The sequence below is a fragment of the Aspergillus ibericus genome (genome assembly GCF_003184845.1).
Source record: "Aspergillus ibericus CBS 121593 unplaced genomic scaffold BO80scaffold_4, whole genome shotgun sequence".
In the NCBI taxonomy this organism is placed as follows: domain Eukaryota; kingdom Fungi; phylum Ascomycota; class Eurotiomycetes; order Eurotiales; family Aspergillaceae; genus Aspergillus; species Aspergillus ibericus.
Genome location: NW_020292102.1, coordinates 185,740 through 212,687, shown reverse-complemented (window position 1 = coordinate 212,687; position 26,948 = coordinate 185,740). Strand labels below are relative to the sequence as shown.

At 50.1% G+C, this 26,948-nt stretch overlaps 13 protein-coding genes across 13 annotated transcripts; 3 read left to right on the top strand and 10 right to left on the bottom strand.

The window, feature by feature from the left end:
* Window positions 1-156: 156 nt before the first annotated feature.
* BO80DRAFT_421576 (2-(3-amino-3-carboxypropyl)histidine synthase subunit 1/2) lies at window positions 157-2,166 on the bottom strand. Its single transcript, XM_025718636.1, has one exon. The coding sequence runs from the start codon at window positions 2,063-2,065 to the stop codon at window positions 407-409; it is 1,659 nt and encodes a 552-aa protein (XP_025579253.1). The 5' UTR covers window positions 2,066-2,166; the 3' UTR covers window positions 157-406.
* A 247-nt stretch (window positions 2,167-2,413) lies between these two features.
* Window positions 2,414-3,582, bottom strand: BO80DRAFT_345953 (maleylacetate reductase; the record flags this gene model as incomplete). The annotated part of the gene is made up of 2 exons (XM_025715345.1): window positions 2,414-2,961; window positions 3,057-3,582. The coding sequence occupies 2 exons, from the start codon at window positions 3,580-3,582 to the stop codon at window positions 2,414-2,416; spliced, it is 1,074 nt and encodes a 357-aa protein (XP_025579252.1).
* Window positions 3,583-3,926: 344 nt separating this feature from the next.
* BO80DRAFT_421574 (WD40 repeat domain-containing protein) lies at window positions 3,927-5,439 on the bottom strand. The gene is made up of 2 exons (XM_025718635.1): window positions 5,038-5,439; window positions 3,927-4,984 (listed from the first exon to the last, which is right to left on the bottom strand). Exons 1-2 carry the CDS (start codon window positions 5,394-5,396, stop codon window positions 4,090-4,092), a joined length of 1,254 nt encoding a protein of 417 aa, XP_025579251.1. The 5' UTR covers window positions 5,397-5,439; the 3' UTR covers window positions 3,927-4,089.
* A 361-nt stretch (window positions 5,440-5,800) lies between these two features.
* BO80DRAFT_451874 (glycoside hydrolase family 7 protein) lies at window positions 5,801-7,301 on the bottom strand (the record flags this gene model as incomplete). Its single annotated transcript, XM_025721910.1, has 4 exons — window positions 5,801-6,348; window positions 6,399-6,600; window positions 6,650-7,036; window positions 7,086-7,301. The coding sequence occupies 4 exons, from the start codon at window positions 7,299-7,301 to the stop codon at window positions 5,801-5,803; spliced, it is 1,353 nt and encodes a 450-aa protein (XP_025579250.1).
* A 2,230-nt stretch (window positions 7,302-9,531) lies between these two features.
* BO80DRAFT_373159 (alpha/beta fold hydrolase) lies at window positions 9,532-11,267 on the top strand. The gene is made up of 2 exons (XM_025716552.1): window positions 9,532-10,067; window positions 10,116-11,267. The coding sequence occupies exons 1-2, from the start codon at window positions 9,664-9,666 to the stop codon at window positions 10,936-10,938; spliced, it is 1,227 nt and encodes a 408-aa protein (XP_025579249.1). The 5' UTR covers window positions 9,532-9,663; the 3' UTR covers window positions 10,939-11,267.
* Window positions 11,268-11,457: 190 nt separating this feature from the next.
* BO80DRAFT_499171 (oxidase ustYa family protein) lies at window positions 11,458-12,949 on the bottom strand. The gene is made up of 4 exons (XM_025724174.1): window positions 12,425-12,949; window positions 12,182-12,304; window positions 11,974-12,119; window positions 11,458-11,888 (listed from the first exon to the last, which is right to left on the bottom strand). The coding sequence occupies exons 1-4, from the start codon at window positions 12,681-12,683 to the stop codon at window positions 11,523-11,525; spliced, it is 894 nt and encodes a 297-aa protein (XP_025579248.1). The 5' UTR covers window positions 12,684-12,949; the 3' UTR covers window positions 11,458-11,522.
* BO80DRAFT_169641 (uncharacterized protein) lies at window positions 12,817-13,184 on the bottom strand. The gene has a single exon (XM_025713931.1). The coding sequence runs from the start codon at window positions 13,133-13,135 to the stop codon at window positions 12,950-12,952; it is 186 nt and encodes a 61-aa protein (XP_025579247.1). The 5' UTR covers window positions 13,136-13,184; the 3' UTR covers window positions 12,817-12,949.
* Window positions 13,185-14,002: 818 nt separating this feature from the next.
* On the bottom strand, window positions 14,003-15,223 carry BO80DRAFT_480874 (oxidase ustYa family protein; the record flags this gene model as incomplete). The annotated part of the gene is made up of 5 exons (XM_025723367.1): window positions 14,801-15,223; window positions 14,620-14,742; window positions 14,482-14,575; window positions 14,274-14,359; window positions 14,003-14,214 (listed from the first exon to the last, which is right to left on the bottom strand). Exons 1-5 carry the CDS (start codon window positions 15,015-15,017, stop codon window positions 14,003-14,005), a joined length of 732 nt encoding a protein of 243 aa, XP_025579246.1. The 5' UTR covers window positions 15,018-15,223.
* Window positions 15,224-15,925: 702 nt separating this feature from the next.
* On the top strand, window positions 15,926-16,789 carry BO80DRAFT_480872 (uncharacterized protein; the record flags this gene model as incomplete). Its single annotated transcript, XM_025723366.1, has 4 exons — window positions 15,926-15,945; window positions 16,026-16,071; window positions 16,207-16,294; window positions 16,366-16,789. 4 exons carry the CDS (start codon window positions 15,926-15,928, stop codon window positions 16,650-16,652), a joined length of 441 nt encoding a protein of 146 aa, XP_025579245.1. The 3' UTR covers window positions 16,653-16,789.
* Window positions 16,790-18,950: 2,161 nt separating this feature from the next.
* On the bottom strand, window positions 18,951-19,594 carry BO80DRAFT_346282 (oxidase ustYa family protein; the record flags this gene model as incomplete). The annotated part of the gene is made up of 2 exons (XM_025715357.1): window positions 18,951-19,396; window positions 19,465-19,594. Coding segments are annotated over 2 exons (576 nt in total), but the record flags the coding sequence as incomplete, so codon positions are not given.
* Window positions 19,595-20,878: 1,284 nt separating this feature from the next.
* BO80DRAFT_499170 (uncharacterized protein) lies at window positions 20,879-21,416 on the bottom strand (the record flags this gene model as incomplete). Its single annotated transcript, XM_025724173.1, has 4 exons — window positions 20,879-21,068; window positions 21,129-21,209; window positions 21,255-21,289; window positions 21,338-21,416. 4 exons carry the CDS (start codon window positions 21,414-21,416, stop codon window positions 20,940-20,942), a joined length of 324 nt encoding a protein of 107 aa, XP_025579243.1. The 3' UTR covers window positions 20,879-20,939.
* Window positions 21,417-23,035: 1,619 nt separating this feature from the next.
* BO80DRAFT_373156 (alpha/beta-hydrolase) lies at window positions 23,036-24,725 on the top strand (the record flags this gene model as incomplete). Its single annotated transcript, XM_025716551.1, has 2 exons — window positions 23,036-23,821; window positions 23,883-24,725. Coding segments are annotated over exons 1-2 (1,620 nt in total), but the record flags the coding sequence as incomplete, so codon positions are not given.
* Window positions 24,726-25,315: 590 nt separating this feature from the next.
* On the bottom strand, window positions 25,316-25,873 carry BO80DRAFT_461390 (uncharacterized protein). Its single transcript, XM_025722448.1, has 2 exons — window positions 25,643-25,873; window positions 25,316-25,591 (listed from the first exon to the last, which is right to left on the bottom strand). Exons 1-2 carry the CDS (start codon window positions 25,669-25,671, stop codon window positions 25,396-25,398), a joined length of 225 nt encoding a protein of 74 aa, XP_025579241.1. The 5' UTR covers window positions 25,672-25,873; the 3' UTR covers window positions 25,316-25,395.
* Between the last annotated feature and the right edge of the window lie 1,075 nt (window positions 25,874-26,948).

Genomic DNA, 26,948 nt, shown 5'->3' with positions numbered 1-26,948 from the left:
AACTCAGCTCAGATTTGGGGATTGGCACAAAAATCCAACGGGCGGCCGGCAATCATGTGATAGGTCGCCTTGGCCCTCCGTTGGGAGCCATCAGCAGATTTCTTACGGATGACCAGGAGATCCTTATTTGATTCATGATCCATGATTCATATGATTCATATGATCCCTAGGGTTGAGAGGATACTCGGTGGGTTCTGGGTTTCCTCTAAGAACAGTGGGGAGACTATTGATCGTCGGATGATTATTGAATATTGAACCTTTTCCCTCTGCCCGCTGCCCATATCGCAGTAGGGCAGGAAACCACTAGTTTGCCCGACTAGTTCGGCCAACCGGCTTTGCCTGCTCCAACGGTCGCCCAACACTGAATGAATCCCTTCTCCCTTTTCCTGCGCCAGGAGATGCCTAACTAGTGTCGGTTTATTGCCTCGCCCACCGTGTATCCCCTTGCAATGCCCTTGCGCCCTTCCACCACCAGTGTGCTGTCCGCCGCGTCCTCGTCCTCGTACTGGATATCAAAATCACTTCCCAGCCCCTTCCACGTCCGTTGCGACCGCAAGAATTCCGCTCCCGGCGAAAAGGTCCCGCCGATCATCGCCACATCGCCTTTGGCTCGTCTGGCGAGGGCCCGCGCTGCAGATGGCCCACCAGCAGATGAGGCGGCATCTTCTGAAGCAGAAACGCGGGGTGCAGCGTTCCGCATGGGCCGAGAATGCGAAACATACCGGCCAGTGCGCAGGTCGAACTCTGGCGGTGCGGACTCGGGTTCCGACATATCGTCCTCTTCTCCTGTCTCCCCGTTTGCCGTGGTGTCCTGGGCCTCGGCGGCTGACCGATCCAGGACGCTCTGAAAGTCACTCTGCCAGGCTCCCGTCCAGACCCGCTCCGCGTCCCCTTGAAGCGCCAGCTCCAACTCCGACGGCGTGATGATCGGCTTCCAGAAATCCCTGCTGTCGACCAGGGAGCTTTCCCAGCACCCGATCATCACCCAGCCCTCAATCTCGCTGAAATTGGCGACCTTGGCAGCATTCAACTTGCCCACCACAAACAGATAACTCTTCTTCCCGGCCGCCGCAATCCGCTCCCGAACATGGTCCACAATATGCAAGTAGTTCTTCACACTCAGCGTGTTGACCAGGATGCCAAAGATCGGAGCGGTATTCAGGGACGTCAAGAGGGCATAGCGACGACGCAAGGTCGCCGTAGTAGACGCGGCCAAGGGCTTGACAGAGTCGCCCGTCGCGTCCGTAGGATAAATGTAGATAGCCGCCACGCGAGACGCAAGGGTGAGGAGCAGGGCCGTCGGCGGATCGGAAATGTGAAAAAGCTGCCACTCGGACAACCCCTCCGGCTTCTCCTGCACAGACACAGGAACCGTCCGATTAGGAATCGCCGACGAGGGATTATGCAGCACCTCCGTCGCAAACAGATTCGTATAACCCTCCTCCACCAACCGCGCATACACCTCCGGGACATGATCACAGTAGGTGACATCCGCCGCCAGAATCACCTTACTGGCGCGATCCGGATACGTCTCCTTAAAGGCACTCACCACCTTCTCCAGCGCCAGAGACTTGTGCGTAAACACATAGATGACGGGTAACCGCGCAGTAGGCGACAAACACGACCGACCATAATGCACCACCACATCCGCATCCACATGTTCCGCCGCCACCTCATCCACACAACATGTTCCGTAGGACGTATCCGCCAGGATATACAACCTTGGCGCCGGTTCCTTTTCATCCACCTTCAACTGAGCTACTTCCTCAACCACCTCCTCCACGCCTCCATTCTTCCCACCCCTTATATCCAAATCCAACCCACGACTCAAAAGCTGAAACACCCTCGGCGCATCCGGGAGCATCTCATCCGGAAATTGCAGCGCGATACGCTTATACCGCGCCTGACGGATCTCCTTTAACGTGCGTTCGATATCATAAGTGATGGCGAATTCTTCGTCGGAGAGAGCACGGTTCGAGTCGTGGGGCGTGATGGGGTCGGTCGATTCGAGGATTCGGTCGTCGGGCGTCGAGAGGACGGGGGCGGCTTCCATTGTTGTGCCCATTGTGAGACGGATATTGTAGAGTTGGGTGTGGGTGTGTATGTTTAGGTTGTGGGTAATTGGCACTTGGGAGGGTTGATGTGAGGGGAGGGGAAAGTGGGAGGATGCAAATTTTGGGCTGCAGTGTAGGAAATCGGCGGGCAAGAAAGCCGCACCGCACCCCACTTTGGAACCCCGCCATGGATTCGTGAGCCAATCGTGAGTGGTGATTACTATGAGTGTCGTGCCATGTTTATCTACTCGATATTGTACATGAGAGGCATTATTGGGGGTAGTGTATAGGGAGAATCTATTGTATTGACAACCACACACTAACAAACCTCTATTTACAGACTCTAGTAAAGAAGCAGTCTACAAATCCGCCCGGGCAGGCTCCCCCGCCCACACCCTCCGAATCAACTCCCGAATGGGCTCCCGTTCAATCTCTCTGGGATTCCAATACGGATTCGCGACCGCAATATCCGCCGCCTTATCAATATCCTCCTCCTTCATGCCAAACTCCCTCAGTCCGCGTTTGACCTGCAACTTCCCCAACAACACATTCAGCCCGTGAATCGCATCCCCATTACTCTCCGGCAGCACCTCGGCCAACTTCTTCATGGCCTCGGGAATCCGAGGCGCGTTATAGGAGAGAGCGTGTGGTAGGACTGCCGTGTGCGTCTCCGCGTGGGGCAGGTTGAAGCTTCCGCCGAGCGTATGGCAGAGTTTGTGGTGGATGGACATGCCCACGCTGCCGAGACAGGTGCCGCACAGCCAGGCGCCGTATTGGGCGGAGGAGCGCGCGGATTGGGAGGTCGGGTCGGTGATGAGCTCGGGGAGGGAGGTGGCGAGGGCTTTGGTGCCTTCTAGCGCGAGGAGGTTGATGATGGGGTTGGTGTTGCGGGCGTAGAGGGCTTCCACTATCACCATGTATTAGCTTGTATCTTGACTTGGTCATGAAGTATAGGACCATCCACAGAGTAAATGCGAAAGATGAAGGGGGAGGGGGACCAACCCGCATGCGCAATAGCATTAACCCCACTCGTCGCACTCATGGCCACCGGCAAACTCATGGTCAAATCCACATCATAGATAACCGTCCCGGGAAGAATCTTCGGATCGGAGCGCGTCTTCTTCAACCCATCCGCCGTTTCCCCGAGGATGGGGGTCATTTCACTCCCCGCATAGGTCGTGGGGATACAGATGTGCGGGAGACCGGTGCGGATGCTAATCGCTTTCCCTAGACCGATGGTGCTGCCGCCGCCGATGGAGATCACGCTGTCTGCATTTTGGGCCGTTGCGTATTCGAGAGCCTTGTCGGTGATGTGGGTGGGCGTGTGCATGGTCGCCTCGGTGAAGATGCCCGCGACTTGGCCATTGAGGATGGCTTTCACGCTCTCGGCTTGGTGGGTTTGTTGGGGGGTGCAGAGGACCAGTGGAGATTTGAGGTTCAGGCGGGTGAGTTCGGAGGGCAGTTGGGAGAGGGTGCCGGGGCCGAAGAGGACGCGGCTGGGGGAGGAGTTGTATTCGAAGGAGTTCATGGTGGTCATGGTGAGGGTCGTGGTGGTCGTGGTGGTGAGGATGGGATGGGATGGATGGGAAGATGAGAGTATAGAAGTAGGGACAGGATCGGTTATATGCATTGCCTAGATCGACTCAGGAACACCCAGCCAAACAGCCGACGAAGCTTGATCATCATGAATAATCCCCCACACCCCACCATTCCGGAGGCACGTCATGAAGCCATTGGGGCAAAGGCCTTTGCCGTGGGTCTCCAAGTGGAGGGCTCGGCAGTTGGCGGGGGACACATCCGAATTGCCTGGATTTACCATTCTCACGTCGTTGCATTAGACATTGAGGTTCAGTAGTGAGCGGCCATAATTCCTCCCAGTGGATCAATGCACCATGAAACAAGATTAACCTAGAGCAGGCATCATTACGGTACAGCTGATTATCTAGAATACTATTATCCACATTGGTTCATGTCACTTGCTTTTTTCCCGACACCATGCTATGCATAACCTCCCTTTCAGGGTATCAATAAATCACTAATCCAAATCATGGAAAGCCATGACGTGCTGTCCGCCCTTGCCCTTGGCTTTGGTCTTCTTGCGCTTAGGCTGCGCCTTGTCCTGTCGGCCCCCAGCATCGCTGTCATCGGAATCGTCATCGCTGTCATCATCATCATCGCTATCATCACTGTCGCCATACATGCGTTTCTCTCCGGGCATCGCCCCGTACTTATCGGCCCCGATGACCGCTTCATGCCAGACCTTCACCGTTTGACCACCACCACTGACCATGCGGCCCTCGACATCGAAGCCCAGACCAACCACTCCCTCGGTCTCGTCATGCATAACCTCCGAGAAGACCTTGTTGGCTCCTATGCGAACGAACTTGACACCGCCATTGCCCAGACCCACAGCGACCACCTTGCCCTTGCCCAACTCATCCGGAACAACGGCCATGGTTTCAAGGGACTCTCCGCCGCCAGATCCGGGCTGCACGTAAATCCGCTCGTCCTGGTCATCCCATGCGCCCTTCTCCCAGAGCGTGAGAACACCACCAGAACCACCCACAAGCACCTTCTCTCCCCGACTCGTGCCAGTAGCCGCCAGTCCGCCAATGTACACCGAGCTGATGAGCTCCTCTTCCTGGTCCTCACTGCGGACAAGCACACCCCGGCGAAGATCCGTAACGGCGAGGGTGGTTCCGCCCGTCGTCACCCATTGCTTGCTGAATCCCGACGTGCTGGTATCGGAGGCTGGTAGAGGGGTAAGCGACGAAACATAGTCATCGTGGGGATGATGCGACTGTTGGGGTTTCGCGGAAACCTTGGAGAAAGGTGTGCGGAGATCGTAAAGGTGGAGGGCGCTGGAGTCGGTCGCAAGAAGGAGGGTCTGAGGGGAGAGAGCGTGAATGATAGTGGGGGCGTCGACAGATCTAGCAAAGTGAGCAATTGGCCCCTCCAACCCAGTCCTAAGAGTACGGCCTACCCATCCTTTGCCGTAGGAATGGCAATTTTGTTCTCAACGACACCCGTCTCCGCCTTTGCGGCCTTGACCAAACCGTCCGTGCCGGCAGAGTAGAGCGTCTCGCCGTCAATTCCAAATGTCAAGCACCGGCAGCTCCCCTTATGACGTCTCGTCCTCCACATCGTATCAATGTGTCCTCTGCCATTGCGGGATGACGAATTCGACGTCTCGTCGTCATCGCTGGCCGCTTCGTCGGTGGGAAGTCGGAACGTTTGGACATGACCGGTGGCGAGGCCCACGGACACGACAGACTCCTTCGGGTGAAGGGCCTGTGAGAAGAGGTCCGCAGATAGCGGAAGGGTACAAACTGTGTCGAACATAGCGAGAAATTGGGCAATTGCACGAGGGAAATTAATGCGACAGTTTTTGGCTGGCGGAGCTTGCAGCTTCAGGCGGAGCCGGTCAGTCTCGGAGGGGTCGGGCCGATTAATCTTCCGGTTCGGTATTACGGGGTTGCTTCGGGATTAGAATCAAGCATAAGCAACCAACGGTTTGATAACTTGACTCAAACTCAATACATGTGAGAAACGAAGGTCAATTGAAAAGCATAAATTTCAAACAGAAAAGCAAATAACACAAACGATCTGCATCCATCAAACTTCAACGAATGAAATGACCTGATACGCAACCAGTGCCACTTTTCGGACTATGTACATCCATCCCTTTCAGGAACCTGCCCGATTGTCCGCGTGCCAACATTGGACCTAGATATGGAGCCCACCATTTACGCGCTGAAGGTGGAGTTGATGGGTCCGAACTTGATGTTGGAAAACGTCACCGAAGAGTTGGGGTAGTCCGCCTCGACGGTCTTGGGGACACCGGAGTCCGCATCGCATGTTCCGCGGGCAACACCCGGAGTGGTCGAGGTCTCGTTCTCGGGATAGTTGCTGTCCAGCCACTCCATGCTGGCATAGTAATCATCCCACAGACTCAAGATCAGGACCATGGAGGACAGTGCGTCGCCCACTCCGGAAAGGCCACCGTGTGCAGAGAACTCGTCAGTGTCACCAAAGGCTTCCTTCTGAGCGGTGCAGAAGTCCGAGGTAATCGAGTTTCCAGTAACGCCGCTGATGTCCGACTGGGCGTTGGCCACGACATTGCCGTTCTGCACGTAGTAGCGCTTAATCTCGGTGAGGGAGTTGGAGCTCCCGGTGATGAACTGGGTCACGACCGTCATCTTGGATGAGGTGTCGATGATCTTACTGGGACCAAAGAACGACGTGTTACCCATGCGGTAGGGGTTAAAGTCACAGCCGTCCGGGTCACAAGTTCCTGTGGTTGGAGTTAGTCAGGACATCACTTCCATCCTTCGGGGATCGTACCTCCATAGCGATCCGAGGAGTAAGTTCCACCGCAGTTGTCGCCCTCACACATGGTCTGGGTGCTGCTGTCACAGGGATGGGGGGTCAACGCAGTCGAGATCTTGTTGGCTTCCCAGATATCCATCTCCGGGCAGCAAGAACCGTGGTTGCCGACACCAGTGTTCGCATTGTTGCTCGAAGGCTCCCAGCCATCGACGTTGGCCTGTTTCTGGTCAGCATGTCCGTAACAGAGCACTTGCGGGTCTTCATACTTGGCCGTCGATGAACTTGAGGTCTCTGGGGCACTGAGAGTCACAGTATCCGGTTCCATACTTGGCTCCGGCCTTGTTCGCAGGATATCTGGAGGTGCCACCGTCGGCGTCCATGGCAGTGAAATACAACGCGCCGTTCAGGCCACAAGGAAGGTTGGAAACATCCACGTCAAAGGTGAACTCGGCGTCCAACAAGTTGAATGTCTGGTAGCCCTTGTCCTCCGTGTCCATGAGATACAGACGCGAACCGACATTGGAACCGGTGACGAACTTGAGCGTCAAGGCGTCACCGTCGGTGGTGACACCATAGGTGGACTCATAGTCTGCACCGTCAAGAGCGCAGTTGGTAGCACAGGTAACATCATCGGGACAGAGAGTTGCATCCCACTAGGACATGTTAGCCAGAGCATCATGCAGCAGTCGGAGTAAAACCCACGGTGTTGCCAGTGTAGCAGTTGGTGCTGTCATTGACCGAATGGGTCCAGCGCCAGTTCGAGTCAATGACAACCGAAGCACTCTGCTCCGTGCAGCTGCCATCAGAATCGCATTTCTGCCAGGTCAAGGCAGGATGGGTTTCCTCCGTGAGAGTTCCCGCTTGCTGGGCGCGAACAGCCCCCAGCAGGGCAGAGAAGAGAAGGGCACGTTGATGCATTGCAATGATCTTTGAGGTTCTTGTGTGGTCCTTTGTTGATGTCGTTGTCTGTCCAGCAGATGTGTCGTCCAGTACAGCGGGAATCAAGTCTACTTATAAGTTTAAGGTCAGCGTGTGGTGATAGTATCTTGAATCCGGAAGAATAGATATTCGCATTTTGCCGGCGCAGTGGGCCGTGAGAGCATTGATTGCCTGTTTCGAATTGGGCAAGCGCTTCAGCTCCGTGAAATGAAGGATGCACGATGGCAGAGTGCCCATGTTGCAGAAAGAGGACTCTGCGTATTGAGACATGTCCGAGAGTGGGCCCGAATTCTACCACCAGAATTGAGTATATCAGGCTGCTCGCCTAACGCTGTGTATAATTGGTGCGTCGAGTGTCAGATTCACGGAGATTCCTCCGAGTTGTTTCTGTCAACTGCAATCATATGCAATCAGCCTCTCAACAGCTGCCTTTTCGTGCGTAGCATTGGCGCAGATCTTGCATCCAGTGAGAACTCCCTTTTCCAAAATAGTGTAGTGAAGTCTTGAGAGAGACTGGTCTACTGGACCTTTCGTTTAGATTCAGGGACCCAGATCGCGGAGGGCTATAGTAGAGGCGTACTATGAGACAAAATAAGATGACGGGAGTCGTGCGACAGCCTTCCCGTCCCGAGGCCGCCATCATCTCCGATAATCTGAATATATTGGTGTGTTCGATTTGAAAGGCAATGCGAGCCGGCCCCGAGTATCCGATCAAGGTCAGCCGTAGTCTCATTTGGGACATGGAGCAATGGTGTCGCATCTAACCGCTGGACTAATGACGAGGTGGCGGGATATGGCGTTGATTGGGCGTCAGCCAACGTCCGAATCATCTTAGACCTGATGAAGGATTAATTAATTTCTAGGGACCTCTGCTAGCCTTGTCGATCCTCGGAATGCGGGGGGGGAACATCCCATCAATGACAGCTCAGCAAGCGCTGGAATAATGCACAGTAATGCAGCCCACTAGGCAGACACTAGATTGACCCAACGGCAGCTGGCACACTCGGATAGACTCATTAACTCCAAACCGAGAGATGTTTCGGTCTCTGCTTCCGTCAAGGTCCGCCTTGCCGGGCTAGACGGGGCGGTTAAGCATCGCCGACACAGCACTGTTTCACTGCGATTGGTGGTGGTGTATATCCATGACGTATACTGTTTTCTCGGAGGTTTCTCCAAGCGCTGTCATCCTTCATTTCCCAGACTCCGTGACCCTTCCGGATGATGTTGAACCATGGCACCTGTCAGTTGATCCATCTTAGGATAAACACGGACATCCGACCATGCCGATGGCAGCCACGATATGGCGCTGTACCTTGCAGATCGCTTCCCGATTATTTATGGAGGCGCGCAGGTCAACGGCGGCCATTTAGCCGGACTGGGGGCTGAAGAGGGTGCGGAGCGAATCTCCGCGATGTACACGGCGTAGATGCCAAGAGCTCCCTCAGATGACATTGTGGGCTTGCTTCCTTCACTTATCATGAAGGCCGCATTGTTATCACAACCACAGATGATTCTCATGTTTGGACAAAGCCTTTCTTCTGCACGCAGGTGGGGGCCGTACTGCCGGCTGGGAGTTAGGAAACACCATGAGCGGGTCTTGGAGATGCTGTGTGCAAGGGTGAGATATACTATAGCCGCGTTGTACATCGTACATCCGGCTTTTAGTTAGCTCTGGTTATCCTCTTGATGGCTTGTACTGTTTCTCTATTGTCATTATTGGGGTACGCTGTTGCCAAGTTGGGTTGCGATGTCTGTTCAGTTGTTCAACTCCTTGCCCCTCATCTTGCTGCAGAAGTTTATGGAAACCTTCCAGTAGAGAATGCAAGATGGTATCCCTGAATTTGTGAGCCTAGTGGTAAGTAGCATCATGATAGCATCATCAAATGATCAAGCAACCTCTCCAAACATGCCGGAAAGTTTACTTTGTGGACACATTTATGGGGTAGAGATATATATCCCGGGCATGTTTACCCTCATCATCTTACTCGAATAGAGAAGAGTCTGTCGAGATTCTCTCTCACAGTCCATTCCGAGAATTCTGATCATGTGTGAAGGATCCAAGAGCACAAGAAAATGTTAATTGGAGAGGGTAGAGAGGGAAGAGGGGAACAGCCTCGGCTGGCCGGCCCCCCCTTATCGCCTGACCATCGCTTATCTCCGGCCTTGCCCAAAACGCGCTGGCGCTCATCCCAGCTGGCAACCCGCCAACCTCACCGACTCAGCCTCTTGTTCCCTCGCTCGTTGTTCTGTCCAGCAGTATAAACTGATTGGCATCATTTTCTCTTTTTTTTCCCCTTGTAGCTTAAATACATATCATAAACACCTCATATAGACGATAGACATGGCCTGGTATAATCAGACCATCGAGGTCCTCTCCGATTCGTTGGCCACCACCCGAACCCAGCTTCCCCTGCTGGCCGTGACCGGGGCCTCCTTCACTCTGGGCATCTTATTCCGCTCACTGCTTTCGGACCCACAGCTGAAGACTACTGTGCTTGACTCCCCGCGCAAAAATGTCCTGTCCGTGTCCGAGGCAGTGAACCGCGAGCTTCCTCTGCCTACGGACGTACTTCCGGGAGCCCGGGACGTGTCGACGCCGTATGGATCTATGCGCGTATACGAATGGGGTCCGGAGGATGGGCCCAAGATCCTCCTAGTTCATGGGATCACAACCCCCTGTATCGCCCTGGGAGGATTGGCCCATGCCTTGGCTGACCGGGGCTGCCGAGTCATGCTGTTCGACCTGTAGGTAACCCAGCTACATTAGAGACAATGACTGATAACCACGATTAGATTTGGCAGAGGGTACTCTGACTGTCCATCCGACATTCCCCAGGACAACAGACTGTTTGCAACTCAGATCCTGCTCGCCTTGAACTCGTCTGCGCTTTCATGGACTGGAGCCAGCTCAGGTCGATTCTGCCTCGTGGGTTACTCGCTAGGTGGTGGTATAGCTGCTTCGTTTGCATCATACTTCCCTCAGTTACTTTCTTCCCTGGTGCTGCTTGCACCCGCAGGCTTGATCCGTGACTCCCAGATCAGTTTTCAGTCCCGGCTTCTCTATTCCCGCGGTCTTGTTCCGGAACGTGTGCTTGGTTTCCTGGTTGGTCGCCGTCTCCGCGCCGGTCCACTGACTACTCCGAAACCCAAGGCGAAGAAGCTCAATGCAGAGGATGCGCTCGCCGAGGAGCTGCCTACACAGGGTGCGGCAGAAGTTCAACGATTGTCTCGGACATACCCTCATGTCAATGTCCCCAATGCTGTCCAATGGCAAGTGGGTGAGCATGCTGGCTTCGTGCATGCCTTCATGTCCAGTATGCGGCATGGACCAATCCTGCAGCAGCGGCAGCGGGAAACTTGGGAACGTCTGGGACACTACCTATCCGCGCAGAAGGAACTTCCGCTCGATGAACAGCGTGCGAACGGCCTTCCAGGTGACAAAGTCCTTATCATGTGTGGAAACAACGATGCGGTCATCATCAAAGACGAGGTTGTCCCTGATGCCACATCGGCACTTCAAGGACATGCAAGCTTCCAATTTTTTGAAGCGGGTCACGAGTTCCCAAGTACCAAATATGAGGAAGTGGCGGAATACATAATGGAATTCGGGCCTTGATGGACGCTGACAGACATTTCATATTATTTATTTGCTTATCTGATCTCGCGAACCCCTCCATGACATTCGTTGGAACTGTTTTGGCTGTGATGTCTTACAAATTATATATGACTGGAGCGGTATTTTGTTTAGGGATTCTTGCTTTCATCTGGTCGATGCTTTCCATTTCTTTAAATGGCTCTGTGGGCTCACCTTATTACTTCATAGATGGTTTTAGAGCTTCTCAGTTATATTTTGCATCTAGCACTCGGATCTTCAAGGTTGGCAAGCATGCCGAGATTGAGGACGAAATCCAGCAAACAAAGAATCTATCCACCAATGTCTTTAAGTATGCATAGAATTGAGTCGAAAAAAAGGAAGAGAATGCACAAAGCTCTTGCACCTCTTCTTTATTATTGTACGACATAGTCACGTCTTCTCCTTGTAGGAGACGGGAAGCAACGTTAATAGATCACAAGTCCATCCAGTTTTATCCCTCCCACTTGACAAACCCAATGCTCGCGAACAGCAAACCCATTACAAATTCATTCAGGCTGAGCGTTATATGATTACTACATACACAGAGCCGATTCCCCTTTCCATCTCTAAAAGTGACCCTCATGACCTCCTCCATTCTTCAGGACATCCTTCCAGTTTTTCTCCGGCTGATATTGCGAATCATCAACATTCAAGTGTTTGGCATGATCCACCATCCACTCCGTAACCTTGTCAAAGTCCCGGCATTTATGGTGCACGCTGAAGTCTGCGCGACGTCCCAATTTAATGGTTTCATCTATTTCCACAAGCACCGGTGTCACATCGGCATAGCACATCAAGCTCAGCCTCAGCGACTCGAAACAGTGATCAACGTGCATCCTAGCCTCGACTGGCTCATGGAGACTGTACGGGTAAATTAATGAGGTGTCGTTAATGTTGTAATGGGAGAGCCAGGTATATTGGCGGATCAAGTTCTGGGAGGTGGGGAGGCAATGTTAATCAGTTTCCGTCCTTCCAGCCAAGACTTGTTATGTCCGAGTGAGTGGAAACAGTACAAACCAGACAGTGTAGTTGATGGAAGACCTCCACTAGAGCCCCGTACTTTGGCTCCTCGTCATCAGCATCACTCTTAATGGTGACGTGGGGCCCACGATGGGTTTTGTTCAAGGCGGCGATGCCTTCGGCGCTGACTGCAATCGTGCCGTCTAAATTTTGAGTGAATAAGACGAGACCCTTTCGGTCTCTCCGGGGGGAGGATAGATCTTACAGTTCCATAATCTATCCCATGCGTACTCTCGTTCTGGGGTGGGTGGGCCTCGATAGATGCTCGGATGAGCGAAAGCGTTATCGAAATCGCCTTCATAGAACTCGACTGCATCCCACATGTTGGCTGTTTGGGGGATGAGAAGGGGTTCGTTAGCATTATTATATGCCCTGGTGTAGATCTCTAGGTACTTGGGGGGAATTTGATGGGATCGAGGTGGTGAGATGCTGAATGGACTGTGCTTACACCAAGACGACAGCTGTTTCGCACATTGCAAATCACTCGGGCGTTGAGTATACAGTGCAACAAGTAGAATTATGGAGAGCATAATAATGCCTGATAATGAGAAGCGGAGCTTTCTTTCTTTACGTGAAAGAAGCTCGTTTGACTTCAGGAGCTCGTGGAGGTCAGCGGTGTCAAAGGCTTGGCCAATAGGGAGTCGGATATATTCTCCGCTGCTGTCTTCCACTGGTGATTTTGAGGTTGTATTTTGAAACATCATCATCTTAAGTTGATAGAGGTAGTGAGTGAATTGCTTCCTGGGAGGATAATGTATACACAGCAAAATGGTTCGTAGAAGAGACTGTAGGATAGAGGCACAAGAGACAACGGGTATATCGTGAGCCTAGGAATGCGCCGGAGATGCGGAAGGATCCTGGGGGTGAGGACCGTCTGACACTATAGTAGACCGAGTGTTCCAAGCAAGAATATGCATAACGGCATGTTGGTATTAATTGATGCACACTGGATGCTGTGGCGATGACCTATGAGCTATCTGGTCTGAAAATTACCTGATCGAGTGTTTTGACAACTTTGGACAGACCCAGCACATAGGTACTGGCAGACATCTATGATACGAGACTGAACGGAAGATGGAGCACGTCTATGCGTGTGGTTAATGATGGGCGGCGGCGGTTTCACCAGGCACAAAGTACAGCGCATACAAACCAATGGCATGTGTCAGATAAGGAGTCGCATGGGTATAATGTGCTTTGCCCAGGGAAACTGAGCTTTCGATGTACATCAAGCATTTTTAGGCCGGCGAGGGCTGGAGAGATAAATCCATTGGAGATGATCCCTGCAGACTGATAGCGATGACGTGAGACATGCATCGTATTAGTGCGTACTAATCAAGACCAGGAATTCATGCATTTCCCGTTTCAAGGAATCACTTCCGTTATTTGTCATTGAAATGGCATGCTGTCCAAAAGGGACAAGCTTGAGGTAAGATTTGAACCTCATTTCGGATTTCCTGGGCTATCTGGCTAGGAGCATGTCCTTTTGACCGAGTGGCTATCCCAGAACGCAGGTGCATATGGATGAACGGGCTTTGCTATTGGAGGTGGGGTGTACCTAGACCGGCTAGCGCTATACTAAATTCGGCCTTCCTCTCCAGTACTACCCAGCATTAATGTCGCGCGTTTGGCCGCAAGACACCTGACAACCAAGTGCGCAATTTTGTTTCCCCCTAGTACAGGTTGGTGCCGACCCGAATGACAAGCAATTCCTTTGTATACATCACTTGCATCACATGACGTAAGGGCTTACAGCCGTACTGTGTATTGAGTCCTACGAAAGGCCCCGGGAAAGATAGGAACGACGACACATTAGTTTGCCGATTCTAAATTTGAGAGACTTCTACTTGGGTAGGCAGGTGAATCTAGAGACCACCAAGTGAATTAGGACAGAAGCAAGGAGACTGTGTAGCACTCCCTTCGTGGAGTCAAATGATTAGCTTTGTCACCATTGTATGAACTACAAATAAGAAGCAGTCTGTATACAGGTGTTGGGCTCCCTGTAACAAAGAGCAGACATGTTCCTTGATTATATTATACCAGGCCCTGGCTGTAGTCTGGACACGTTGACATTCCGAACCCATCTCGAAAACGCCCAATCATGGAGTCCATCAAAATTTCGACAGCGGTGAGTTGCGGTCATCGAAAGCGCAGCTCTAGTTTCATCAATTGTCTCATAAGACATGACGGTTGTATCGCCATGACACATAATTGTTTGTCTCAGATGCTCGATGCAATGGCCTATACAGAAGAAGTGTCAGCAAAAAGCAGGTCGGGGCCAATCCAGTAGGTACTCTTACTATAGTGAAGCCTCACTTCCTTATCCACAGTACCATTGTCATAGAAAAGTCTCATTTCGTCGTAGTATTCAGGGTGGAGGGCTTTCCTTAACATATTCTAGAACAGATGCAATCAGAAACTGCGTATGCTATGAAGCATTATCTATGTGGGTAGAGGATACATGCCACACAATGAAGCTGATGGAACATATCAATACCAATAATGTACTTCCCATCTAGCATGAGCGTTGGGCTTGGCAGATTGACAGCGGATGCCGCATCGATTTCAAGATTAATACCGTCTGGTGGTGGGTCAGTCTCAGCTATATTCCTGTTAAGTCTATATCCACGATTGGGATAATCTCACGTTGATACAAGTCGTCCCAGAGTCGATCCAGTTCGGGAGTTGGGGTACCATGGTACGGGCTACCGTCTTGCCATCCTTGTGTAAAAGCAATATTCTCGTAGACAACAGCCTCATTCGCTGGAGCTGTATAGAACCTATATTAGTCATGGAACTGATCGAAGACAAGGCCAGTTCAACTCACAATTTATTCCCAAGCTTGGATCCTGGCATGACTTGGTAAGAAATAAGATGTATATAACCAGGCAGGCAAGTATCGAATATAATAGCATGAAGTGATAGATAGATCCACGCAACCACTTTGACTTCTTAGCCGAGCTAACTGGTTCCTCAGTGAGGAGAGCTTCGTTGGCTTCATGCTGGCCCTCATGGTCGAGATCGATGCTTTGGCGTGATGACATATCCCGTGATTCTGGTCTCGATAAGGACCAACAAACTGTAGAGGCAGGAGTTTGGCTCCGAATCAGAACACGCCGCTTCAACGATGGATTTGATGATATAACGTAACAGTATGTTACTTGGGTAGATGATTGCTGCTACTTGACTATCCAAACACAACGAAATGTGAGATGGATCAGGAAGCTCGGTCCCCAAAAACAGGCGATGATGAGACTTGCATGCTCCCATTTTCTATGAAGCATAGTTGAGCATACACCGAAAGCAGGGATTATGTTACTGCGAGGAGCCGATAGGCACTAAAGAATTAGCAAAAACCATTCCTGAAGGTACCAGTGATACATGTAAGGTAATCGATGATAGGCCACCATGTTTCTTATCTGACCATCGGTAATGACGAGGAGACCAGCACTAGTACTTGGAAAGTATAGACTTTCCCATACCCATCAAATATATGTGCTCCTTTTACATCGTTCTCATTCTCTTGAGCTTCCTCTTTTTCTGATTGATACTATCGGAACAATGACCGGTGAGTCTGAAACGGTCAGCCTCCCGCTTCTATCGTCCGAGGACGACCAGATGGCCCCACGACCGGTGAAGAGAAGGCATTTCATTTACTCAACCATCATGCCAACATTCTCTTACTTACTCAATGTATTTTTCTTGATCCTCGTGCCAGTAATGATTCCCCGACAGAGGGAACCTTACTCATGCTCGCAACCGATTTCTGTCTATTGTAGGTCATCTACCAAGCTCCCCTAATACCGGATTAAACCTTTCGCGGCTGATTACGGATACCATCATCAGCCCCGGCCCAAACGGTTGGTAGTGAATTTCACATCGACATATTCAATGGCAGCTTTTGGGGGATATCACCATATAAGGGCTATCCGACCTCAGAAATCGATGCAGCATGGGAAAACATAGCTTCTTGTAGGTGCGATGACAACCGATAGTTGTTTTCTCTCATCTAAAACTTTCTACTAGTGAAGGTAATCTCTCTCTCTGAACAGGAAATCAAGGATATTGGGAAAGACCCAGCCTTCGCAGTTCGTTTCAGTGAGAAGGATGGTCATGGATTCGTAGGATGGCTCGAGGTGTTCCACCAGCTACATTGTCTGGTTTGTTGCTTCCATCCTCCTTTCTTCTGTATTCAAAGATTTACGAGTGGCTCATTTGCCTCAAACACACCAGAACTCTCTTCGTATGAACATTTATCCGGAGTATTACTTCGGTCGTCAGGACAATTCATCGGATATGGCAGCTCATCAAAGACACCTTGGTAAGTGACAATCGGACTCAACGCTTGATGTTGTATTACTATAGCTAAGTTCTATCTTATTGCAACTCCAGATCACTGCGTGGATATCCTTCGACAGGCACTGATGTGCACCGCGGATATTAATATCGTGACAATGAATTGGCTTAAATGTCTCTGGCGAAGTCTTCTTCCTGACATTCATCCTCTTATTACTGATGATGGTTATGAGCTAGGGCGAGAGTTACCGACCCCAAATTTCAACACCCGTCATGTCTGTCGGAATTTTGACCGTATACTAGAGTGGAATGACCGGCACGGGCGTGTCAACTATTCTTTACACAAAAGTGGCACCGAATTTGCGTTGGACGAGTTTCCCTGAGCGTTATAAGATGCCTGCTTAAGCAATGGCGACGTTTGGAAAGCGCTCATGGTCCAAGGGTCAAGATAACAGGGTGGCGTTACTCACCCGTCATAACAGGCCCCGCTACGCAATCATCATAATAAGTCAAAACCTTCCTCACTACAAGTAAACATGCTCTCTCCTCGTAGAGAAAGTGTCTTCCGCTCTTCGGACTATCGAAACTTAAGCAGCCTGTATCCAACGGAAGCATACACCCAAAGACAGCCCATTTCCATGTAGCTCCCACTACGAGCCCTGGGCGCATATAGAGGCCATTGCAGATCCTCGGACCCTTCCTGGCTATTAGGAAATAGTAGGAGCCGTTACTACTCTGCCCAAGAATCCGATTCAATAATGCAGCACATCAGGGACCTTCCTATACAAATCATAGGTTCATTGGTCTAAGTGTATCGGCAGGTCTTATCTATTAGCTAAGTTTAATTACCGACTCTACCCCGATCATCTCCGGGGCCTACAGTCACCTCCCGTCAGGGGTCCCAGATAGAGCAGGAAGCTAGTGGATGAGGGTGGAGGTGGAAGAATTCTTGCCAGGGTCTGGCAGATATGCTAGGGATCTGCCGTTATATCCACCCATTTTTCCATACGGCCGAAAGGCTGAAGTATTCAAACGAAGATGACCAGAGGAAAAAGGCACGGGTTGGATAGCTGCTGTTGCATTTAGCCCTCCCCACCTAGACACCACTACTACTACTACTACTACTACTACTACTAGTAGTAGTTAGCCTGACCACCGGCTCATAAGGCACGTACTAGCTGCTTTTACAAATTATTTCCATCTGGTCCAATACCACTATCCGTATCGTAACCTTTGCCACCACGTATGCATCTTGGGGCTGCATCTCACCGGAGTTCCGACGGAAGCCAACAGCGTCTGAACCGAGGCATATTTGCGTAGTACTTCCAGCTTGTGATAATAATTTATTTGTTTACATCCTATGTGACTCTTTGCAGTTGCATTAGGTTTCTTAGCGGTCCAGCAAGTCTTTCGGGTATGTTTATGCATCGTAGGATGCTGCTTCGCCCGTCACTACTCACTAGTAATAAAGTTAGTATACATACCGTTACAAGTATTGAATGAGGAAGTGAAACCCTAAAAAAAAAAAAAAAAAAAAAAAAAAAAAACCCTAAAAAAAAAAAAAAAAAAAAAAGACTAGCTCAGTCACGGCTATTTTGTGTGCCCTTAGTATGAAGGAGACGTGTATTTACCTGGCGTCTTCGTTAGTGCTCTGCTTACTATTATTGCTTGTTCCTTGTGTCAAATCTCGGTACTTACCATGATTGGACCGATGGGGTGCTACACGGGGCTAGTTATACACTTACAGTGAGCATAATTAGATGGCATTTCCTACGTTAGCATTGCGGGATTTACATGGTGGGCCACGGACCTCGTGGTCAATGGCAAGAGCGCTTGAGGGGTTTGTCCACCACCCGGATGAGGTCGCAGATACCTATGTAGTATTGTTGCGTACTTGGAATACTAGTACTTAGGACCCCAGGCGTTCGGCGGGTAATTGGAAGCTCTAGACCTTTGATTTCATATGCTTACCAGTCAGGGGATACGCAAACATGGCCATCAATTGTCGAAGCGCCAACTTTTGATTGGTCTGGTCAGAAAGGCCGATGCGGTGGGATGAAGAGGAAGCTATCGTGCATTTCTAGGATACTACTAGCATGCTGGCCCAAAGCGACGTGGCAGCTGGGAGGGCCATGGAGATATGGCTTCGCCCTAATGGATAGTGAGGATTCTCTTTGTTTGTCCAAGAATAAACCCATTGTGAAATGATCTGCAGCAGTGTACTGAAAACGGCCATGACCAGGCCTTGCCGTACGGGGTTTCGACGGGTCCAAATGTAAAAGTGATTGGTGGAATGGCATCACGGGCAACACAGCAGACTAGTAGTAAGTAGTGCCTAGTAGTAGCCAGTACCGGACCGTGCTTTCCTCGGAGCAATTTAATCATACCCGGCAGACCGAGCCACGCCAACGAGATATCGAACCTGAATAGATTGTGTTCTATTAATGCTGTATGAGCCACATTGCGCCAGAAGTCGAGGTTGTCGAGGGGCCCAGCTCCGGCTGGGCGGTCTCGGAGCGCGAGTTACCGGGCGTTATCCTTTTGGCGGAATCGTTCTTCCCATGGGGGAACAGGTTAGGCATATGCGAGAGACTTGGTCAGAACACTAAGGATTGCTTCGGGCCTTGACCCAGTCTTGTAGGGATTCTAACTACCAGTACTATGAGTAGGTGAGCGGTCATCTATTGGCCGTGGGAGCTATGTGAGGTAGATGATGAGAACGAATTTTCATCCATCCATTCAACGATTTTCCCCCAATCCTTGCATCGATGATAAGCATTGAAGTCTGCCCTTCCACCCACAGCAAATGATTGGTCTTGCTCCATCAAAAAAGGCGTGACATCTGCATTACACATAAGAATAATGCGCAACGTCTCCAAACAATGATCCACATGCATCCGAGTCTCAACAGCGGATCCGGTCAGTCCTTGAGGGGGAGTCGTATAATGATCCAACCACGTAAACTGTCTTACCAAATTAAGACAATGAAGCTGGTGGAATACCTCAATCCCAGCCACATATGATCCTTCGGAAGGACCATTTTCGGACATCTGGAATCTTTGCCAGTTCCATCGAGGTGACCTTCCGAGCAATTCGATTTTATCCTCTGGAATAGAGACTGGGTTTACTAGAAATGGTAAGCAGGGTAACTTTGCCCGTGCTAAGTCAAATAAATTAAGGTAAGAAGGTACCTACACTTCAGTAACTCCTGCCAGGCCTCTTCAATGTCTGGCGTGGGTGGACCACGGTATTTGCTCTGCTGTGCAAACCGATTGCTAAAGTTCATGTCTCTATATTCAACAGCTTCCAGTAGTGGTGCTGTTGAAGGTGTATATGCCCGTTAGCGGATATATAGGTGTTGTCGTGTCTTTGCAATAAAACAATGAGATGTTCAGAGTCATGGGAGCTCAATACTGACAATAGGTCGATGTTTGCAAAGCACATTGATAATCTGTGCATTGCGATGTAAACTGGGCGTGGAGAAATAGGAGGACCAGCCCAAGAAGTAAGATGGAGGTCGTTAAGGCCCAATGAAAGTATACCCAGACAATGGATATCTTATGTGACGGATGGAATAAAGTTGAGAGTCTACTTCTTGAGAATTGAGTAACGCTGATAGACTGTCCATGCTGATCATTTTCATCCAACCCTTCATTTTCGGTTACTCGACTGTATGACATGTAGGGCGATATTTTCGACCAGAGCGGAAGATGAGAAAGTACCGGAATAAGGTCTTTAGACATAGTAAGTGAAGACACAAGACAAGTATTTGGATCGGCCCAAAAGAATGGCTGTGAGTTTAGGGTAGGAATAAACCTTATCGATGAGAGAACACAGGTGAAAGGGAGGCCATGAATGTCTACGGGAGAGTCCGACAAGATAAATGAATGGTTAAGAGGAGCACTAGTGTTAATTACACCTTACGCCCATGTAGCTGCGTGGTCCCTAAGTGCGCCTCGGGTCTTAGCGTCTAGCAGATATCTTTTTACCATAACGTACGATCTCGTCCCTCACTAGTCGCTGGAAGCGTTATCGACTAGACTAAAGTTAATGGCCACGGTTATATCCAACAAAAAGAGGTTTCTGTCGGAATTGACAACAGGCCACTCGGCCAAGAGCATTAGTCCCCAGCCAAATCATCCTCCCACTGGATGACCACGACAAGAGTTCGTCCAGACTTTGGTGCTATCACTTATGATACTACTACTGTCAGCACTGCCCTTTCCCCTGGGTTTTATACTGGCTCAACACAATTATGCACTGATTTGATTAAGACGAGGGCATTGCCTCTTTCTTTCTTACCCCGCTTTTCTTCAATTATTTCTATTTGCTCCGGTCTTTTCCTTCTACTTGGTCCTTGCGGATGTAAAATTCATCTAGTGCGGTATTGAGCGCCAAATGGAATGTATGAAGTACGAAAAGCACAACAATAAGCCGTATCATTCACCCCTAAGTACAGAACGCACAACAACGATAGACAACATCATTTCTCACAACAGATACACCTCTCAATGTACGACTTGACATGTTTTCCCTGAGCGTCAGCGTCCATGGCTCCGAGAGCCGCTCCCAGTCAATATTACGAGCTGAATGCTGCGTGAAGGCAGTACTTGGCATGATTCCCAAAGCTCTCTTCATTCACGAACGCTGGGAGCACTTCCCAGATGACCTTAGACACTAGAGGCAGTGCCCAGGACAGCATCAGGATCGGCTGCAGCAACGTCCTCAGCGTACGCAGCAGATGCCGTGACACGCACAAGGATCATGGTGTCAGAAAGGTCCTCTAGATCAGTGCGTTTCTATTACCACTCTGTCAGACTATTGAGTTCCATTTCAAACGATTATCTGGTGGGACTCACAAGAAGGCTTCGCTTGGCTGGCTCTTCATAGCCCTCCTTCGCTACAAGGTACACAATAGGAGCAATGAAATCATCGGCATCCTATCATAGTCAGCCAGGTAGGTTCATTTGTGTATGATAACTTACATTGGCCCTCGGCTTGAGAGCAGTCGATTCACTCGCTACCCTTAGTTAGCATCTAGTAATAAAGTTGCTCGCTGAAGTCAAACCAATTGGAGCAGCCAAAGTTGGAGCCAAGAGAGAAAGGCTGCCAGCAAGAACGGCAATATATGTTCCAGAAAGCTTCATAGTGCTGAATATCTTCAAAGCTTGATTGTTACGAAGGGATGGGCACAAGAGAACTGATGTAGTGATGCACTGTTTTGGTAGAGAGGGGATGCGGAGATGTGCCTCCTTTTATGTCTTTTCTGAGCGCTATCGTGGGTGCCTTCCTGCGAAAGGCACACGCTATGAACCACAGCCCTGAGCGTACCCTGCTTATCTTGAACGGAGCTGTTATTTCCCATGATAAAGTGGTAAGCTACCTTATTGGTTACCTGCATTCAAGTCACGAACGTACCTTAGTAGTAGTAGACCCTGATCCTTACTCCCATGAAATCGTACATTTACCCAAAAAGGCCAAGTCTAGTTAAACGAGTTTCAACAGTAGCGCAACTATCACCCTTAGGACATCTCGTGAACCGGATATCATTCTCAAAGTTCCCTTCATAGTCGCTTGAGCAAGCCGAGCCCAAGCTTCTATACTACCACATACTTAGAATAAATCGTCAAAGGCATAGTGACATGCGAGGGGAAAGAAGAATACGATCCCTAACATGAAGTTCGTAATGCTGTCCATCGTACAACCTAGACCGTTCAGGTAATTGGTTGGAGCCGAGGCCAATCAGCTCTGACCCAAATATTTCGGTGCAGGCCTATCTCAGCACGCTTAAGGCTTGCTTCGGCGATCCAAAACAAGATTACGAGCTCCGCATACTTACACGGGATGAATTAGAAATACTAGTGATTAGAAAGATGTCGCTTCTATGACAACATGGATTTGGCGAACCATTGGCCCTTTCCTCTATCTATCAAGTCTCCAATGTCTCGTTTATCAAGGTTACTCCCCGCATAGGCCAACCAATATCAGCCAATTAAATGTGTCTAATAGAGTGTTGACGGAGACAGCGTCACGTAGGCGATGAGTGCACAGTACGTAGTAGTAGTACCCAGTGAGGTGATACACAACCAATTAGGGCCCTTTTATGAAGCACTAGCGAGAAACTTGAAAACCCAATTTTTTGCAGACTGACCGTAAAGCCGCTCAACGTCTTGAAAAACTATGTATTTACGAGACCGTAAACTCCCGGGATCCTCTGTTTCCGAGAACCGGGCTTTGGCGGACTCCGGTCAAGACGCCGATCTACCGAAAACCCAACAGATCGAGTTCTCGTGGCCAGACATCATCTCCCTACAGCGGAAGGAGCATATGCTTGATTTAGATTTAGACCAAAGGAAGGGGGCTGCTATATGGGGATGTGGTTCTTTGGGCCTTGGTGAGGTCGAAAACATAGCAACCCGCTTATAGTCACTCAGGATTGTGGGGCACGGTTAAAGAACTACTGCCACCACATTTCAGGTGATTCATAGAATGATATAGCTGTCGTCATGTCCTTCTGGCTAAGTGGTCAGTTGTCGACTCTTATCTACAACCGGCTATTGGATACTGTAATGGCAGGGGTCTTTATCACGTGGGAACAGTACATCAATCACCAAAGATAACAAGCGTATGCTAAGAGATATCATGACTCTATTATCCGACGACCGAGCAGAAAATCAAAATGTTTGCAATCAACAAGATGATTCTCAAGTTTCTTACTCATTTAGTTTCTGTTCTTTGGTTTGTAGCCAAAATACAGGCGTTTATTATTCCTTTTATGGAGCCACAAGCCGGAAATACGCTCCTTTTCAACTGGACTGACGTCTCACCATCATTCGGGTTGCAATATCATCCGTGTTATGATGGACTAGAGTGTGCCCGACTCCTCCTGCCCATGAATTGGCATAATACCTCAGATTCACGAAATGTCGCAATCGCCATTATCAAACTCCCGGCCACTGTTTCATCAGCAGATCCTCGATTTAGCGGAACGCTCATCACCAACCCAGGAGGCCCTGGTCAATCCGGTGTTCAGATGGTCCTTGGAGCTGGAAGATTCATACAACAGCTGGTGGATGATGCAGATCACAAGTACGAGATCGTTTCATTTGACCCGCGAGGAGTATGGCAAAGTACACCCAGGCTAGACTGCTTCGAAGGTGACGATTATGCACGAGGACTGTGGGAGTGGGAGAAGAGAATTAGGGGTAATATGGATGGCTCGAATCAAGCTGCAATTCAGGCCCACATAGCTGCAGCGAAGGCATTTGGGGGATTTTGCGAGAATTCGAAGCATGATTTTGCCGTGCATGTTTCAACGGCTGCTGTGGCGCGAGACATGCTGGAGATGGTGGAAAAGATTGAGAGTGAACGGAAAGAAAAGTCATTTCATGGTGATCAAGAGGTACTATCAGCAGACTCTGTTACAAAATTACAGTACCTCGGGTTCTCATATGGGACGCACCTTGGAAACACATTTGCCTCTCTGTTTCCGGACCGAGTCAAAAGGATGGTTCTGGATGGTGTGGTTGATAGTTATGCATTCACCGGCACGGTAAGCCACCCTGTCCATGAAATTATGCGTCAGTTACTGACAAAACCTGGTAATAAACTAGCGTTGGCCTCTTGGTTCTACTCAGGATGCCGAAAAAGTCATGGATCACTTCTTTGATACGTGTTTTGCCGCGAAAGAATCTTGCGCATTATACAAGCCTGGATATACCAGCAGCGGCGAAATTAGGGATGCGATCCAAACGGTATTCAAGATAATAAAGCAATCCCCCGTGCCAGTAGTCCAGGACAAGAACTTTACCCTTTTCACTCTCACAGATCTGCAGCAGCTTATTTTGACCCCTTGCTATTCGCCAATTGCCTTCTTCCCACAGGTTGCAGAGGACCTCGACCTCCTTCTGCAAGGCCAGTATGCAGATGTCGTCAACGATAATCCAGAACTTCTAGGTCCGGCCGCCCCTCAACACGCATCCTGTGATGACGCCATAGGAAGTCCTAATCCAGACACATATTCAGTCTACGCAGCCTCAGACGCAGCCTTTTCAGTCGTCTGTGGAGACCGCGTTGACGTTCGCAATACTACAGCCAAAGAGCTAGCCGATTACATACAGCACATGCTCGACGAATCCCCTTCTATCGGCTCCACCTGGGCGACATTCTACACACAGTGCGCCGGCTGGCCCTATCGAGCCAAATGGGCATTCCACGGTCCCTTCAAGACTCCTCCACCAGAGACAAAGACTGGACCTGACGCGCCTCTGCTTTTCCTCTCAAGCGAGTTTGATCCGGTGACTCCGGTTAGTGCTGCTATTGCTATGGCTGAGCGTCATCCGCATTCTCTGGTGGTGAAACAGCGTTCGTATGGTCATACGGCGCTATTTGCAGCACCTAGCAACGCCACTAGGCGGATTCTTAGGGAGTATATGCATCATGGTATACTTCCCCAGCCGGATTGGAGAAGTCCTGGTGGGGCGGGTGTTGTGGAGTGTGATGCGGATTGCTTGAATCCGTGGCTTGGGTGTCCGAAGTACCGGAGTGTATAACTGAGTACTGTATATATTTTGCATGGTAGACGAATCTCCGCTCTCAGCTCCCAGCTCATGAAATGTGCCATCCTTTCCCGAAAGCTCCCCTTCATGCTAGTAAAGCTGCCCTGGGTTGGCATTCGGACTCTATGACAATAACAGTCTATATTCGTGAAATTGTCAAGATCGACTGTAAATTCATGAATGACCTATAAACTCCTGACAATGTAGACACTTCACATAAGAAAAGATCGATAGGCATCACTGGATAAATACATAGGAGACTGGGTATCTGTTGTCAAGGATGAAAAGCGGCGCCTCTAGCGCTGCCATACCGCTTCTATACGACCACTCTATAATCTCGCCTCTTTTTGTCCACCGTTGGAGCCGTGGCTCCTGAACGGGTCTAGCGCCTGCCTGACCAGAGGCATCGCCTTCGCCTTCACTTCTAGTCATCTTCACCTCCCCATCCCCAACAAATCAGACAACAGTGTATCACACTTCCCACTTCCATCGAAAGTCTTGCAGATTTTGAACTTTTTTTTGTCTCTTTGACGCTTTTTTTCTTCAGTTGATACTTTTCGATGGCCGTTCACTTTTTCAGGATCTGTTCTGCTGCGTTGAGCTGGCTCGAGAGACGTGACACGTGCTCCGAGCGATCTCCCATCCGTGCCCGAGCATAGTAAGGCCCATCCGCCTGCGAAAAGCGCTCCATGCTGCCACTGCTTCCATCCGGGACATGACTGAGGTTTCCTGCACTGAGGCTGCTACCCATGCCGTTGGAGGATCTGTTCGAGGTGTGAGCACGGTACATGTGAGACACAAGGATTGACTCTTACTTGGAGGACTGCTTGTTTCCGGAAGACATAATGATGGATGAGTGTTGTATAGTGGTGCTCGTTTCCTCAAAAACGGGTCGATTGGAGAGGTGAGCTTCAAGAATTGTGACAGTTGATGCTCTGGTGCAGTGGAAATCGAGAGATACAAGTCTCTTCAGTGCAGATTGCAACTTGACGTGTGTGGAAGATTGCTCTTGAGAGTGGTTCGGATATTGAAGGCTTGGTTTGTTGGTGAGTTCGAACGAAGAGATGGGAGAACCCTGTCCCTATATACCTTTCGATGGATGACTTCCAAGCCTCACCGTTGCTGACGGCTGAAACCAGGGAATGTGATACAAGGATTAGTAGATGCCTTGGAATCACCAAAAAAAGCTGAACAGCCACAGACCAGGACGGAAACGATAAGGTGAAAATTGGAAAAAGGGTCCGGAGAGGAGAGGAAAGCACCAGAAATGAAGTCAGTAAGTGACACAGGCAGATAGAGATCTTCGGTGGGATTGTGCTTCGGAGCAGTGTATAGCTGACTAGCTAGCCTACTTCCAAGGAACGGTTGGGACTTCGAGTCAAGATCAGCCACTGATCGAGATGAGACTGCCCTGCAAGTCCGGATAGCTGCGCATCCTCGATCTAGGGTTTGCCGAGAACCAGGCCACGGATCCGAGGACGGATTTAGTCACATTCACCCCAATCCTTAGGCAATCAGAGACGATGATTGCCCGGGTAAGCACTAAGGAGGAAGGCGTGACCCAAGGTTCGGTTCATGAACCATTGGACACAGCAAGGACATTCTGGGGAACCCATGAGCGATCATCAGCATGGCCTACATCGGGCACATGAGCCGAGAACCACCATAACCGGCGATTCGGTATGCATCTGGGATCTAAAGGCTACCAAACCAAACTGGTCATAGCGGATGTTCAACGGCAGTCGTCATCGGATAAGGGGGTTGAGGGCTGAAACGCCCCCATCAGCTTGTCCTGCCCACGATTGAACGGTTCCCAAAAATCTAGACCATTGCCTCGGCCCCCCTTTGGCCGCCAGCCCACTCCCTGTTCGCACACGCGCTATGTCATAGTCAAAGTCCAACCCTTCTCGGACTAGAGATGGGGGGAGCACCCAAAGTAAGAAGGGATCGAAGGCAGACCGTTTAAAGGATCGCCTGAGACCTCACCGATGTGGACAAAACGTGGTCGATCCCATCCAAGCGATCACGCACTGCCCCAGGGGATGCGGACTTTGGGCTTCGTTTTCACTCACCCACGCTTCTGCATCTTGATAATTTCTTTTGTCTTTCACCTTCCTTCGT

What these genes read in the sequence shown, in the direction of transcription:
- BO80DRAFT_373159 (XM_025716552.1), top strand. Translation starts at nt 9,664, where the DNA reads ATGGCCTGGTATAATCAGACCATCGAGGTCCTCTCCGATTCGTTGGCC. An exon ending in CGAGTCATGCTGTTCGACCT is followed by an intron (nt 10,068 to 10,115) that starts GTAGGTAACCCA and finishes AACCACGATTAG; the next exon opens with ATTTGGCAGAGGGTACTCTG.
- BO80DRAFT_421576 (XM_025718636.1), bottom strand. Translation starts at nt 2,065, where the DNA reads ATGGGCACAACAATGGAAGCCGCCCCCGTCCTCTCGACGCCCGACGAC.
- BO80DRAFT_169641 (XM_025713931.1), bottom strand. Translation starts at nt 13,135, where the DNA reads ATGCCATTGGTTTGTATGCGCTGTACTTTGTGCCTGGTGAAACCGCCG.
- BO80DRAFT_499171 (XM_025724174.1), bottom strand. Translation starts at nt 12,683, where the DNA reads ATGATGATGTTTCAAAATACAACCTCAAAATCACCAGTGGAAGACAGC. An exon ending in ATGGGATAGATTATGGAACT is followed by an intron (nt 12,120 to 12,181) that starts GTAAGATCTATC and finishes CTCAAAATTTAG; the next exon opens with ACGGCACGATTGCAGTCAGC. An exon ending in TCCATCAACTACACTGTCTG is followed by an intron (nt 11,889 to 11,973) that starts GTTTGTACTGTT and finishes CCCACCTCCCAG; the next exon opens with AACTTGATCCGCCAATATAC.
- BO80DRAFT_421574 (XM_025718635.1), bottom strand. Translation starts at nt 5,396, where the DNA reads ATGTTCGACACAGTTTGTACCCTTCCGCTATCTGCGGACCTCTTCTCA. An exon ending in ATTCCTACGGCAAAGGATGG is followed by an intron (nt 4,985 to 5,037) that starts GTAGGCCGTACT and finishes TCACTTTGCTAG; the next exon opens with ATCTGTCGACGCCCCCACTA.
- BO80DRAFT_461390 (XM_025722448.1), bottom strand. Translation starts at nt 25,671, where the DNA reads ATGTCTTCCGGAAACAAGCAGTCCTCCAA. An exon ending in GGAAACAAGCAGTCCTCCAA is followed by an intron (nt 25,592 to 25,642) that starts GTAAGAGTCAAT and finishes CACCTCGAACAG; the next exon opens with ATCCTCCAACGGCATGGGTA.